Source organism: Nicotiana tabacum, chromosome 5, assembly GCF_000715075.1.
Source record: "Nicotiana tabacum cultivar K326 chromosome 5, ASM71507v2, whole genome shotgun sequence".
NCBI lineage: Eukaryota > Viridiplantae > Streptophyta > Magnoliopsida > Solanales > Solanaceae > Nicotiana > Nicotiana tabacum.
The window spans coordinates 77,957,118-77,971,637 of record NC_134084.1 but is presented as its reverse complement, the minus strand read 5'-3'; the positions used below and the strand labels follow the sequence as shown (position 1 = coordinate 77,971,637).

The following is a 14,520-nucleotide window of genomic DNA, read 5'->3' as shown; positions in this document are numbered from 1 at the left end:
TCCAAATTCTTTTTGTTACATGATCTAAAGCAAACCAAAATATTTCAGCTTAATCCTACCTCAAAATCGTTGCACAAAGTAACAATGACCATACTTATGAAATAACTCATCAAATTTTCCTTTCAAGCAGCTTGTGATACTTAACTCAAGCCACATAAACTTTATGACGTGTTGAAAATTTCGTGGGGCGTAGCGAGTGAGGACTTTTCAACTTGAAATTTTAGAATACCATTATCGTGCAGATAAGAGGAGGGATATGGTGCGTAATTATACTTGGTAAATAAAATCTTTACTTAAGAAAAAAAAGAGAGGAGGGATATGACGACAGAAATTAAACTGCAAGTACACTTATGTTCAAACACATCACTACTACACTTAAAAGTGCTTTTCAGATCAGCATATGATGTTAATTATCAGCATAAGGCAGACTGGATCTAATTAGAGAAGAGACTAAGAATAAATATATTGCAGCATTATGTTATTGATCTTTCAACCAACAGTTAACCATTTTCATTTAGGGGATAGCCATTGGAGCTCAACGCCATACTTCCAAGCATTGATAGGGTCTCCTGCCTTCAAATCCACCACAGAAGTATACGCTGTGCAGCCACCAACCCTAACCCTAATTCTATGAGAAGTCTTAGAAGCCACCTTCAGGTAACTGCAGCATACTGTATCTCTACAATCCTTAAATTCATTCTCAAACTTCCTGCAAGGACTGTTTAAAGAGCAGTTCAATGGGGATAAAAGAATTCTCTCTGAGCAGTTTAATAACATAACAGTATTCCGCGATGATATATTGAAGGGAGAGTTTTCATCAATTCTTAAGCCGCCTACAGAAAGATCTAAAGAGTGGCAAGTGTCTTTCTGCATGAGAGAACTAATAATAAGTCTAAATGCATTTGGGTTTATGCTGAGGATTTTGTAGTAAATTCCTTCAGCAGACAAGAATTCTAAGCTACCATTTTTGCAGTGAATTCTGTAGCTTGGATTCCCACATTTATCACTAGTACTAAGAGGGTCTGGCACATCCATGATGCCACATTTTGGACATTCAAGAATTGCTGACACACAAGTTAACGAAAAGAGAAAAAGGGAAATCAGAACTTCCATTGCTAAATCTTTTTCAATAATAGCTGAGGTTCCTACTTCTATTTACACATATTTATATGCTAACTAGTTGTTAGGCAAAAGAGTATTTAACTGCAATTTGTTGAGTGCATTATTGTCTCACAGGGGAGACGCGATGCCACCCCGAATTATCTTAGGTCGTAGCGTTCAAGAGCAGATTTTAATATTCTATTTGGACCATGATAATAGTACATAAACTTATTAGCTGTTCCTAGTACCAAAGCATTAATGCTTTTATAAGTTAATTGTTTGATCAAAAATATAAATCTTGGTTCAAATAATTAAATTTATATAAACAAAGGTTAATCCTAATTAAGAATAATATCCTTAGATCTTAATATCAGAAAAAGTAGTTGATAATCGTTTATGCGGATAGCAGTGACACTATGAGTTAAATGCTTTGAAAAATCAAGAACAGTGGTACTGTAACATATAATATTCAATGAACAATAATAAATAGCATTTAAGTAGATAAGAGGAATGATCGATTCAATCAATAAAAGGTGAAATAAATGAACCTTCCATCTGACAATGATTGAAGTGACAAATCCTAGAATAACCAAGAATTTCTAGGATCTGATGGTAAAGGGTAGATAAGAATCTCAATAAAAAGTAGATCTTTGTATTGAGTGAAGATAGAATCTTTGTAAAAGTGATATTCTTACAAATGAATCTCACGTGCTCCTCTATTTTGTCTCCTTTTTCTATTTGTATGGAATATTTTCCCAAGAAACCCTAATAGTACAAATGTAAAGAATATTCGCTAGAATATCCACTAGAATATTCTCTTTCAGATCCTATCTTGAAAACTAGCCGTTATAGCTCTATCGCCGGTACTCGACTTCGACCTTGATCCTTGTTGGTGCCTTGACTGCGGCTCTCCTCGACTCCTCGACCACAGGCTTGTGTGGGTTTCCGGACCATCTTAATTGATGACTTGAGGATCCCTCTCATAATGTTATCTCGGCCTGAATATTCTAAAGGCGAATTTTGACCCATACAGTTCCTCTTATTAAGATTGGCCTCAAGCGGGCATGATGAGCACATTATTTCATTACGGTCAAAATGATTGGGCAAACTAGCGATGTGGCCTTTCATGAACCACGGATTTTGAACGTTTCATTACATGGTCGGTTTGTTGGGGTGGTGCCGTCCATGACTCAGGATGATGTCATGATGTCATATGTCATCATGACGCGTATTCCCGATGTGTTGCTTCATTTTACGTGTGATTCCTGATTGGACCTGCCGCTTCTATTCCGGTGCCAATAATGATGAGTTGATTTTTTAGTTTTTTGATGCCTGAATCTTTATAAATAGGAATATGAGGGTATAACTCAAAAGTTTTCAGAGTTCTTGTATCAAAACCCTATATCTTCTCCCTTCTCTCCCATTGTTGTGCATTTTCCCCCTCTGTTCCACCAATTCTCATTGTTTTCAATCCTTCATTATTCGGTAATTCTTTCTCTTATGTACAAATATGTCTAATATACCTTCTGAGTCTAGCGAGGGAAGTGATGTGGTTCCTCTATTGATAGTGTTTCCCCCTCATGCGAAGAACATCCACATCGCCATCGCCGAGGATGGAGGCTTCCCAACGGTGGAGGATATAGTTCCTCATAAGCTTGATAATAGGTCTGATTTCTCAAAATTGCTTGAAGCCGACCCTAGAACCTTTAAATCAGTGATGAAAGAGGCTGATTTGGTAGAGCTTAAGGCTAAATACGGCCTCCCAACCACATCAAGTTGATCCCTACCAGGTGGGATGTGGTGTAGGTTCACCACCCTGGGTATTGTGCCTTTTACGCCTACCCCTTCTACGTCCACTACGCTCTTCATCTCCTTCCAATAGCGGAGGAGTTCTATCGCTATTACGGTGTTTGTCTGGCTCAGCTCGCGCCATACGTTTACAAACTCATGAGGATGATCACTAATTGTTCAGAGTTGGCTAGGGTTGAACTCACACTTTGACATTTGACCCACCTGTTTACCCCCATCTTTTATAAAGGGACAATGTTGAATATTTGCCATCGCGGAGGTAAGTGCTTGGTGCTAAAATGGATGATAAGGCAAACCGCCAATTCTGGCTCAACTTCTTCTTTGTAAGAACTGAGGACATTGTGTCCAATGCTGATGGTTTTCCTGAGGCTTGAAATTGTGCTCGTAAGTACATGACTTCCCTATTTGTAAGTATCTAATTTCCTGCCATATTTGTCCGTGATTCTAACCTCCCATTTTCTGCAGCTATATGCTCACTTCCCCCTTTTGGTTGACGTCATTTTCGACTGGGTGGGTTGGCTTCTTCCTCATATTGTGAGGATACGCGAGTGGTCGAGCTTCTTCAAAAGGTTTGGCCCCTATCTCCCTTCGACTAGTAAGTTATTTTTATTATTGGCTTCTCAGTTATTTCCCTTTTTGGGTATGATTTGGATGATTTTCGTTTTCCTTTGTATTTTCCTTAATTCAGCTAGGGGGTCCTCAAAGAAGTCGAAAGCTCCCGCCCCCGTGTTCGGAAAGAGGAAGATGCAAAGGCTTCGGCTTCCATCCCCTCCTCGACTATGTCCTCTTTTGCTCCTGCCCCGGTTCCTCCTTCGAACGTTGCTGCCACCACTCGTGCCTCGGCCCCTCTTGTTGGTACGTCCAATCCTGCTCTTTCTTCGGCCTATTATTATACCATCTTATAGACGAAGACGACGAGGAGCCGACACCTGGCGAGGAAGGTTTGATGCTTCGTAAGAGGAGATCTACGGATACTAGTAATGGGGTCGCCCGAGCCGTCGACATAATGGAAGGTGATTTTACCCTATGTAAGAAAACGACTATTGTCATCGGAGACGAGGCCGAGCCGGTGTCAAGATTCCGAGGTTGGTGGAGGCCGATGTTGGTGCATCTATCCCTTTTGTGATGATGGAGACTGAAGGGCCAGCTACTAGAGTTTTAGACACTTTACGGCAAGAGGAGTCGTCGACTATGCGGCTGGCTGATAATACTTCTTTCCCAGCTAATGAGAGAGGCAAAGGTATTACTGAGGAAGGATGTGAGACCGATTTGGATGTTGATACCGGCGACCTGTAGATGATGGAGGAAGGGTTTACCCAACTCGAGATAAGATTGGAGGGGTCTACGAGGACCATTGTGATTCCTATGGATCATGATTTGCTGAAGAATACGAAGGACGTGGTCCCCAGCCTCGGCCCCCTTTGTTCCGAGATAGAGGGCAAGACCCTTAAAGAGTTGGATGATGTTACTCTAGCCAGGAGCATTGCTGGTCTCACCCTTAGAGTGAGTGCTTGGCGTTTTGTTCTTCTCTTTTTTTTGTCTTTGTTTTTGTTTTTGACTCTTTTCTTTTCTTTTTCTAGTTGCAAATGCTAATTTTGGAGATCGAGAGTGCCCGAAGGGAGGAGATGCATAGGGAATTTTTTATGAGATTGAAAAACAAGTACTTTCAGTAATGATGCAAGCACCGAGAATTTCATCGGTGACTTGATGAGGAGGATGACATGCAGGCCTTCGAGACAAGTTGAAGGAGAAAGATGATGAGCTGCTGAAGTCTATTGAGAAATGCAGCATCCTCGAGGGGATGTTGATGAGTAAGTAAGAGGAGCTTAAAGTCAGCAAGGGCGTGGAGGCCTAGTGTAGTGACCTTCAAGCGCAAGTGGTCGAACAATGTAGGCAATTGGAAGAATGTTGGCTTTAGCTGGAGGGCCTTAGTGGTGAAGTTTCTGAGAAGCAGAGCGAGCTTGAGAAGGCGGAATCTTTCCAGTTGGATGTCAGAGGAGACTGGAGATGCTTGAGCTAGCGAACAACACCCTTCAGGCCGAGCGAGAGAACAACCAGTCCACGACAAAAGATAAAGGAGGGCCGACTAGAGGGGAGGGTCAGAGAGCTGGAGAAGGATAATGCCCTTCATCATGGTCGGGTGGTCGCATTGGAAGCTGAAAAGGCTCAACTGCCTGCACACCCCTTTTCTTCTCATACTTCAGAATTTCCCAACGCTCCTTGGGCATTGTATGAGGAATGGATTCACGTTGAAGCTAAATTGGATGTATATCGAGATTTGCATAAGGCGGGATCCGTTTCCGAGGTCGCCCTCGAGGATGTTCGTGTTAAAGTCCGTAAAGCTCGAGTCACTTGCAGGTATGATCTTGCTACTCCTAAGGGCGATAAGGGGGATTATAAAGGAGTCGATCATCTTGAAGAGTATGTTTGGTACAATACCTCTTATCCCGAGGGCGTGGACGGCGTAAGTAAGTTGACCAGGGTGGCCAAGGTAGTGAAGGCGCAAAAGGTCATGATTGTGGTGATTAGTAGTTTTTCTTCTTCTCTTTTTTGTAAGCGTTTGTGAATTTTTGGCGGCGTCTTCACAGGCCTTTGTAAAAAATATTTTAAGTATAAAATGCCAATTTTTTTTTGCATCTGCTTTTTTTCCTGTGGTTTGCTTTCTGTACTTGTATGTTTTTTGCTTTTGTTGCTTGGCTGCCTTGGCTCTTTCTTTGTGGGTTGAAATATGGCCGAGGTCGTTGACTTGTTTGGTCGTGATCATTCGCTAAATTGTGGCCGAGGGTTAATAGGTGTTTGTTCGAGCGAGGTCGAACATAACATTTTATTTAAATTGCGGCCGAGGGCCTGTATATGCTAGTTCGAACTAGGTCGAATATATTCTGAATTTAGTTGTGGCAGAGGGTCGGTGAGTGTTGGTTCGAACAAGGTAGAACATGTCTTGAGTTTAGTTATGGAAAAGGGCCAATAGGTGTTAGTTCAAGTGAGGTCGAACGTAATCTGAATTTGATTATGGCCGAGGTCCAGTAGGTGTTAGTTCGAACAAAGTCGAATGTAACTTGAATTTAATTTTAGCCAAGGGCCAGTAGGTGTTAATTCGAACAAGGTCGAACGTAACTTGAACTCGAGAAAGATGTGTTGATAAGTGTAAAGTTTATTCCCTTGACATTGTTGCTTTAGTTACATACTTGGAGAAATTTACAGATTTTTCGGTTGTTGGTTGGCGTTCTAGTCTATCTAGTCTCTTCATTGTTTGACCTGGAGAGTATTTGAGAGGTCGAGGAATGAATTAACAATCACGGCCCTGCCTTCACGTATTTCCACTTAAAGTTTTTCCTTCGCCGTCTCGTTAAAAACTTTCTTGAGTAAACCCAACTGGGACAAAACTCAAGTAAGGGAAAAAAGAGTACGACTTGGGGGATGCTTTATCTCTTAAAAGTTGAAGTATTTGAGGTGGCTAATATTCTAGTTGTTTGGTAGTACCTTTCTTTCCATTGTTTCTAGTTGGAATGACCCTTTATTTGCTTTTGTTGTGATTTTGTACGCACCGTCCCAATTTGTTCCCAGCTTCCCTTCCATGGGATCTTTGCTCGTTTGTGTTTTGGCTTTCAATATGTAGTCCCTGATTTTGAGCGGCCTGAACTTTGCTTTCTTGTTATAATACACTCTGCTTGTTGTTTTTGGACGATCATTGTTATATAGGCCATATCTCTTCGTTCGAGTTCCTTCCTTCTGCTCTCATCGTGGCTTGCGTTGCTCTCATGGAAGTACCTTATGCTGGATTCTCCGACCTTGACTGGTATTACTGTCTCAGTCCCATAAACCAAAGAGTAGGGAGTCTCTCCTGTGCTCGTCTTCGGAGTTGTTCGGTAAGCCCACAATATTTCTATTAGTATTTCCAGCCAGTCCATTAGCGTCTTCAAGCTTTTTCTTCATGATGTTTAGTATCAACTTGTTGGAGGACTCTACTTGCCTGTTACTTGCATGGTGATATGGGGTCGAAAGTATCCTTTTAATATGCCATTTCTCAAAGAACTCAGTGATTTCCTTTCTCGTGAACTAGGGTCTGTTGTCTCAGCTGATCTCTTTGAGAAGGCCGAACCGGTATATGATATTTCTCCATATAAAGATGATTACATCATGTTCCTGTATTTGGACGAATGCTCCTGCTTCCACTCATTTAGAGAAATAGTCAGCAATTAAACTTATTAGCTGTTCCTAGTACCAAAGAACTAATGTTTCTATAAGTTCATCTCCTTCCATTATTTTACATACATGCTATGTTATACATGCATGTTGTAGAATTTTAACGTTCACATAATCTGAATTTATGAGTTAAATTCATAGCCTTGACTGTATAAAAAGTATTAACACAATTAATACTTTCTCTATTAATAGAAATTAGGAGTCCACCAAATAATATAGAGAACCAAGTTCATTATCTGTTCCTACAGTAAATAAACAGAAAGTAAAAGACACACGTGGAAAACTCCTATTCAAAAGATTAAAAATTACGACTTACCCTAGTAGGATTTTAACTCTTTTAAACTGAGCAACTTCAAATTACAACCTATTGCAATCTAGGAATTAAACTCTTAATCCCCCATCCCTTACAATAGCTTTATTTCAAGCTCTTTGTAACAACTCAATTACAAAGCTAACACACTTTGACTAACTCTAGTCAACAAAACCAAAACAATATCAGTTGAATATTGTCCTACGAAAGTACATCTCGAGAGCTGTGTAGGATTACAAGTAAAGAACAAAAGATAAAGATACAACAAACTTAGGGACTTAAGACATCTTCAATATTGGGATCTGGTCCTTGTGTTTGTAGCAGCTTTGTTCTTGAATGCTCTTGGAGAATAGTGGCGGGTAGCACTTGAGAGAGAGTGTTTTTCAGATTAGCAAGTGTTAGGTCAAACCTTGTATCATGTTGTTTATATATGAGAGAGCATGTGTGAATAGATAGGGACAATACATCTTTTGGTTTGGTCGTAATAGTGGTTGTGCTCTAGTCAGTATTGTGAGACGATTTTTACAACTGTAGAGTAGACTGTATGACGACTGAGTAACATATCACATCTGGTCCCTTATTTGGTTCCTTGCATACATTTGGCCAGGCATCAAGACATGAAGAAACATATCGTAACAAGCCCAAAGAAACTGATCATATCTGGTTCCTATCTGATTCCTCGAGAAAGTTTGGCAAATCATCAAAACCCACCATAGCATAACTTTTCATCGATAAACAAATCTCTACGGTAAGCATTACTTCTACCTTCCGGTTTTATGTGAAGGTTTTTTATTCGTTCAGGGAGTTCATGAAATTAAAGATTTTTTTTTGATATATGAGTCAAATATATTATAATTATGTTTTAAAATGAGTGATTCTGAGAGTTTTGTGTGTCTTTTCATTTTCTCTCTTGTTGTATAAAAGAATTAACTTTTATATCAGGAGGATCTTAACTATTCATGTCATTTAGGGTACGGTAATATGGGAATGATAACATTAAGTAATTTTCAAAAAGAAAAATATGCTTTTCTTTTTGGGAATGTTAACTAAAAAGAAGGTGTCACATAAAATAGAATAGGAAGCAATTGATAACCGGATAAAAATAATAATTAATCTACAATGGCAAGTTAAACTACATTGACCATATAATATTTTACATTATCAATATTTCAATTGTAAATAGATTGGCATCCAAAATTGCAAACTACCGGACACTTAGCTGGTTTACTCCGGTTTTTTCCTTCTTCTCAAAAGACAAATTTAAGAGCCTGTCAATAATGAGAGTGAACAAATTGCAATATTCTGAACAAGGTAAAAAGGGTCAGTCCTCCAAATTCATATATTAAGAAGGTTTAAGCGTTTTATGCTACCAAATAGGCCATTAGCATATTAAAATTAAATAAATACCAGGATAAAATAAACAAATCCGTGTTCGACCAAGTGAAATGAATCTGACAGAAAAATAAAATCAGTCATCTTCCCATTATAATTTATGAGATATATCTTTTTTGTTAGTTCAATTACAAAAGAATGATATATTATTTTTGTTGGAAAAGAATTTACCTTTAAACTTATTATTTTATACATTTTATCTTAAGTGAGAATGTTTTTTATAACCACACAAATATTATGAGATTTTAAAGACCTATAAGTTTCAAATGATTTATAATCACACAAATAATATGGCACATTTAAAAGTACAAATTTCAAAAGTCTTAATTTTTTCCTTAAACTTTATATCGATTCAAATGAAATTATTTCCTTTCGTCGAATTAAATTTTCCATAATTTAAGCCATCTGGTTCTGGTTTATATGATATTAATTAAAGTACGTATCACATTCATCCCACTTTATTTGTCGAAGATATGAGGGACAAATTTCCCTATTGGACTAGACTCTTTTCACAAAGTGGCTTCTGCAGGCGCAAAATGAAAGTTAATGGAACGTGGAAGAAACAACAAACAAGTTGCAAAAGTCGAGTTTTCCAATCAAATAATAAAATGTAAAGGATTGGTACTATATTACTATACATAATCTTATCAAGTCAAGAAAAAAAATGATGTGTTGCTTGAAATTCTTATGACGTACGTTGTGAATTTCTTTTTCGTTTTTTTTTTCTAATTTAATAATTCGGTAGGTATTAATATAATTGCCATGACAATCAATTGTGCAAACTTCAAATAAGATGATAACGAGAAAAGATATCACATAATCGTAGCTTATGCATGATGTTGAGATTTGATATGTTTTGATAATTAACAAATCTGAGTTATGAATATGTGTTAAGAACTATGTTCTCGAAATCGAGTAATTGGTATTTTCTTAACCGTAGTAACTTATTGTGATAGAAGAATTAGAGATCCCGGAGTGAGTTATATTAGGAAAAGAGACCCTTGATATTTTACCTGACTAGTTTTAGTGTACGCGCTTTGTGCATGTACTTAATTCAAGGAAAATTTTATTTAAAATTTATATTTGAGTTATAAAATAAAAATATAAGTTCTTGAAAAAAATAAATTTTGTTGTATATAACTAACTAAATAAAAAAATGAAACTGCTCCACAAAAATATTCAATCACCAGTCAAATAATTCAACTTAAAATGTATTTCGAATAATGACTAAAGTTAGAACGGGAAGTATGTATTTAGTTTGAAAGTATCATTATTCAAGTGAGATTAATAATTAATACTAATTAGCTAGCTCATACCAAATTTTAAGTATTTAATTGCATTTATATTTTTATTCTATAAAAATTCTTTTTCATATAGTAAAAAACTGATTATGTGAATAATCATCCACGTACGACTTGTTAAAAAAAAAGGCAATGGAAATTCTTTATAAATCTCAAAAATGTAAGAGTCACTTTATATCATAAATAAAGTCTACAATTGAAATGCTCTTTTAGAAGCCATAATTATAGTCAAGAAACTCGCTTATATTCAGCTAAATTAAATATTATCTATAGAAGTTAAAAGATCTCATAAATTATATTGTTGGTATAATTGATAATTTTGAGTTTGTTATTGATTTTTTCCTAATATTCCAAATAATTGTAACTGCTAATTTAAAAGCTTTGAAAACTAAAATATAATGTAGAATATTATTATTAGTGGAATAGTCTTGTATATATTTTTAAATATTTTAATATAGAAGAGTTTCATAAAATCATAATGTATACAAGTTTTAAAAAATTCGACCACTTCCATTATTATCCCAAGCCAAACATACTTCCTCTTTCTTTAATGTTCTTATCTATATCTATATATTATATTAAAAGGAGAATAGTATGCATTGTGGTTAAGCCAAATGACAAGCTAAATGGAAACCACTTGGCAATTTTAGGACAACATTAATAATTAGAAATTATATATAGAAACATAATTAATGAAAATAGTTTAATGAATCTTATACATAATCTAAATAGATCTTAGACAAATCTAATCTATATATCTATAATTAAATTTATATGTATATTTGTATCTATATCTATATCTATATTTATATTTATATATTGATCTACTCATAGATTTTTTCTATATTAGCTAAAAATATGGAGGTGAAAAATAATTAAAAATTATAATAAAAAAATAAAAATATATAAAGACGTAAATTGAGATAACCTATAACTATTTATACTTTGGAGTAAGTTAAAATATAGAATAAAACTAAAATTTACTTAAGATATTAAGGATTTATTGAGTTTAAAAATTAAATAATTTCAAGCAGCAAAATAAGATCTTACATAAAGTATACAAATTATTTATAAGGTAAGAGAAAAATTAAATAATCAACAAAAGATATTTTAATAACAAGAATAATAAATTCATATTAATACTGATAAATAGTGCAAACGAATATTTTATACGTAAATATTACTACAACATTTAGATATAATGTGTTCGAACATCTATATTATATTAAAAGGAGAGTAGTATGCATTGTGGTTAAGCCAAGTGGCAAGCTAAATGGAAGCCACTTGGCAATTTTAGGACAACATTAATAATTAGAAATTATATATAGAAACATAATTAATGGAAGTAGTTTAATGAATCTTATACATAATCTAAATAGATCTTAGACAAATCTAATATATATATCTATAATTAAATTTATATGTATATTTGTATCTATATCTATATCTATATCTATATTTATATTTATATATTGATCTACTCATAGATTATTTTCTATATTAGCTAGAAATATGGAGGTGAAAAATTAAATAAAAACTATAATAAAAAAATAAAAATATATAAAGACGTAAATTAAGATAACCTATAACTATTTATACTTTGGAGTAAGTTAAAATATAGAATAAAACTAAAATTTACTTAAGATATTAAGGATTTATTGAGTTTAAAAATTAAATAATTTCAAGCAGCAAAATAAGATCTTACATAAAGTATACAAATTATTTATAAGGTAAGAGAAAAATTAAATAATCAACAAAAGATATTTTAATAACAAGAATAATAAATTCATATTAATACTGATAAATCGTGCGAACGAATATTTTATACGTAAATATTACTACAACATTTAGATCTCTAGCGCGTCGTTCAGCAGTCTGAGGCCATGAACACACTCATTTCAGGTATTATGAGTTGTACGCGTGACCGGAATTGAATTTCGGGAAGTTCAGAGTTGATTTGGAAAGAGAATTCTCATTTTGGAAGCTTAAAGTTGACGGAAGTAACTAAGATTGGATTTCAGAGTAAACGACCTCGGAATTGGGATCTGAAGGTTCCAGCAGGTTCGTATGATGATTTCGGACTTGGGCGTATGCCCGGATCGGGTTTTGGATGACTCGGAAGCGTTTTGGTGCCTATTGTGGAAGTCAGCATTTTGGAAGAAATTTCATAAGTTTGGCTAGAAGTGCATTTGAGTGTTATTGATGTCCGTTTGAGATTCCGAGTCTGGGAGTAGCTCCGTATGGTGATTCTAGAGTTGGGAGCATGATCGGAAGTGAATTCGGAGGTCCGTAGGTCATTTTGAAACCATTTGGCTAAAGATAGAAAATTGAAGGTTTTAAGTTTGACCGGAAGTGGACTTTTTGATATCGGGGTCGGAATCTGATTCCGAAAGTTAGAGCAGCTCCGTAATGTCAAATATGACTTATGTGAAAAATTTGAGGTCAATCGGATATGATTTGATAGGTTTCGGCATCGAATGTAGAAGTTTGAAATTCTAAAGTTCATAAAGCTTGGATTGGAGGTCGATTCGTGGTTTTGGCGTTGTTTGATATGGTTTGAGGCCTCGAGCAAGTCCGTAATGTGTTTTGGGACTGATTGGTATGATTGGATGGAGTCCCGAGGGCCTCGGGTGGATTCTGGATGGTTAACGGATTGGAAATGGAATTTTTGGAAAGGCTGAACTTGTTGGTTGCTGTCATAACCGCACCTGCGAGAAAGGGGCCGCAGATGCGGTCAGGGTGCCGCAGAAGCGGGACCGCACCTGCGGATGAAAGAGCGCAGAAGCGGAAAAGGGGAGCCTGGAGGAAACTGCAGATGCGGTAGAGTAGCTCGCACCTGCAGAACCGCATAAGCGGTCGAGTGACCGCAGGTGCGGAAAGTGCTGGAGGTAGTGTGTTCTTTTAAAACCAGGTCTTGGCTCATTTTCACTTTATTTCTTCCATGGGAGTCGATTTTGGAGCAACTTTGGAGTGCCATTTTCACCACCAAGCATGAGGTAAGTAAATTCTACTTGTTTTTGAGTAAATACAAGATTTATATATGGATTTAGGCATGGGAATTTGTAGAAAACATGGGGTTTGAGAGAAAACCTAGAAAATTAGTATTCTTGGAATTTGACCACGATTTTGGGTATGGAATTAAGAGAAGATCATATATTTGAGTTCGTGAGTTCATGGGTAAACTTTATCTTCGAGAAATTTCGAAATCCGGGCACGTGGGCCTGAGGGCGTTTTTGTCAACGTTTCGATCGGGGTTAGGAATTGCTATAAATTGGATTGTAATGAGTAATTGAGCATATATTAATGGATTTGCATGATTATTGGCTAGTTTTGGAGCATTGTGCATTGATTCGAGTTTTCGAAAGAGCGTGGAATGCCGGTTATGGATATTCGGAGTGAGGTGAGTCTCCTTTCTAACCTTGTGAGAGGGAATTGTCCCCATTGGTGAATTAATTGGTTATATGCTCCTACTTGTGGGGGCTACGTACGCACGAGGTGACGAGAGTCCGTGCTTAGCTACTATTATGCTATTGTCCGGGTAGTCTAGGATCTAAAAGCATGCTATACTTGGAATGTCTGTAATCCTTATTGACAGTTGATTGTTTAAATCCTATCGAATTAGTAAATAAATTTCTAAAAAGATTTAAACTTCATTTTCTTAAGATGTTAAAATAGAATTGGCTTTTCTTTTGATAATTGTTCCATGTTGACTTCTTGCTTGACTGTCCATGCGTATTTATTTCTGGAACGGGCCGAACGCCTCGGCAGATTAAATAGATGCATCTATGGTTTGCGACGTTCGACCCTCGACAGTGCACAATTTAAATATTATTGGATCGGGTCGTACGACCTCGACATGATTTGCGCATGCTTTTATTGCTTGCCTTGAAACTTATTGAAGTTGTTGTTGCCTTCTCCCCGGCTTATGAAATTATGCTTAAATGATGAAGAGAAATTTGGGAATTTTCTATAAAAGAAAGAATTGCTTACTTGCTTCATTCCATTGAATTATAATTGTCACGACCCCAACTCCGGTCGTGATAGCTCCCAACACACTGCTAGGCAAGCCCGACCAATTAAAAACCTTAATCCACTACTACACAGTTCATTATTGATTAACACATATAATTGACCAAATTATAATACTAGAAGTCTGAAATAGAAGTAAAACATTTTGAAATCCCGAATAATAGCCTTACAACATAGCCTATAGGAATCCGGTGTCACAAGTCTGAGCCTCTAATACAGATTTATCAACCTAATACATGTCCGTCTAGAGAATACGAAATAAAAGACAAGGATAGAAGGGAGAGATCAAGGTTGCGAACGCCATGCAGCTACCTCGATGCTCCCGGATACTGCGCTGCTCAGCTGAAATAATCCTCACTCAGCCTCAGATGC

The 14,520-nt window shown here is 36.4% G+C and overlaps 1 protein-coding gene across 1 annotated transcript; it reads right to left on the bottom strand.

Annotated features, from left to right (window-relative positions):
* Positions 1 to 257: 257 nt before the first annotated feature.
* LOC107781988 (wall-associated receptor kinase-like 20) lies at positions 258 to 1,151 on the bottom strand. The gene has a single exon (XM_016602816.2). It carries the CDS (start codon positions 1,111 to 1,113, stop codon positions 511 to 513), a length of 603 nt encoding a protein of 200 aa, XP_016458302.1. The 5' UTR covers positions 1,114 to 1,151; the 3' UTR covers positions 258 to 510.
* Positions 1,152 to 14,520: the final 13,369 nt, after the last annotated feature.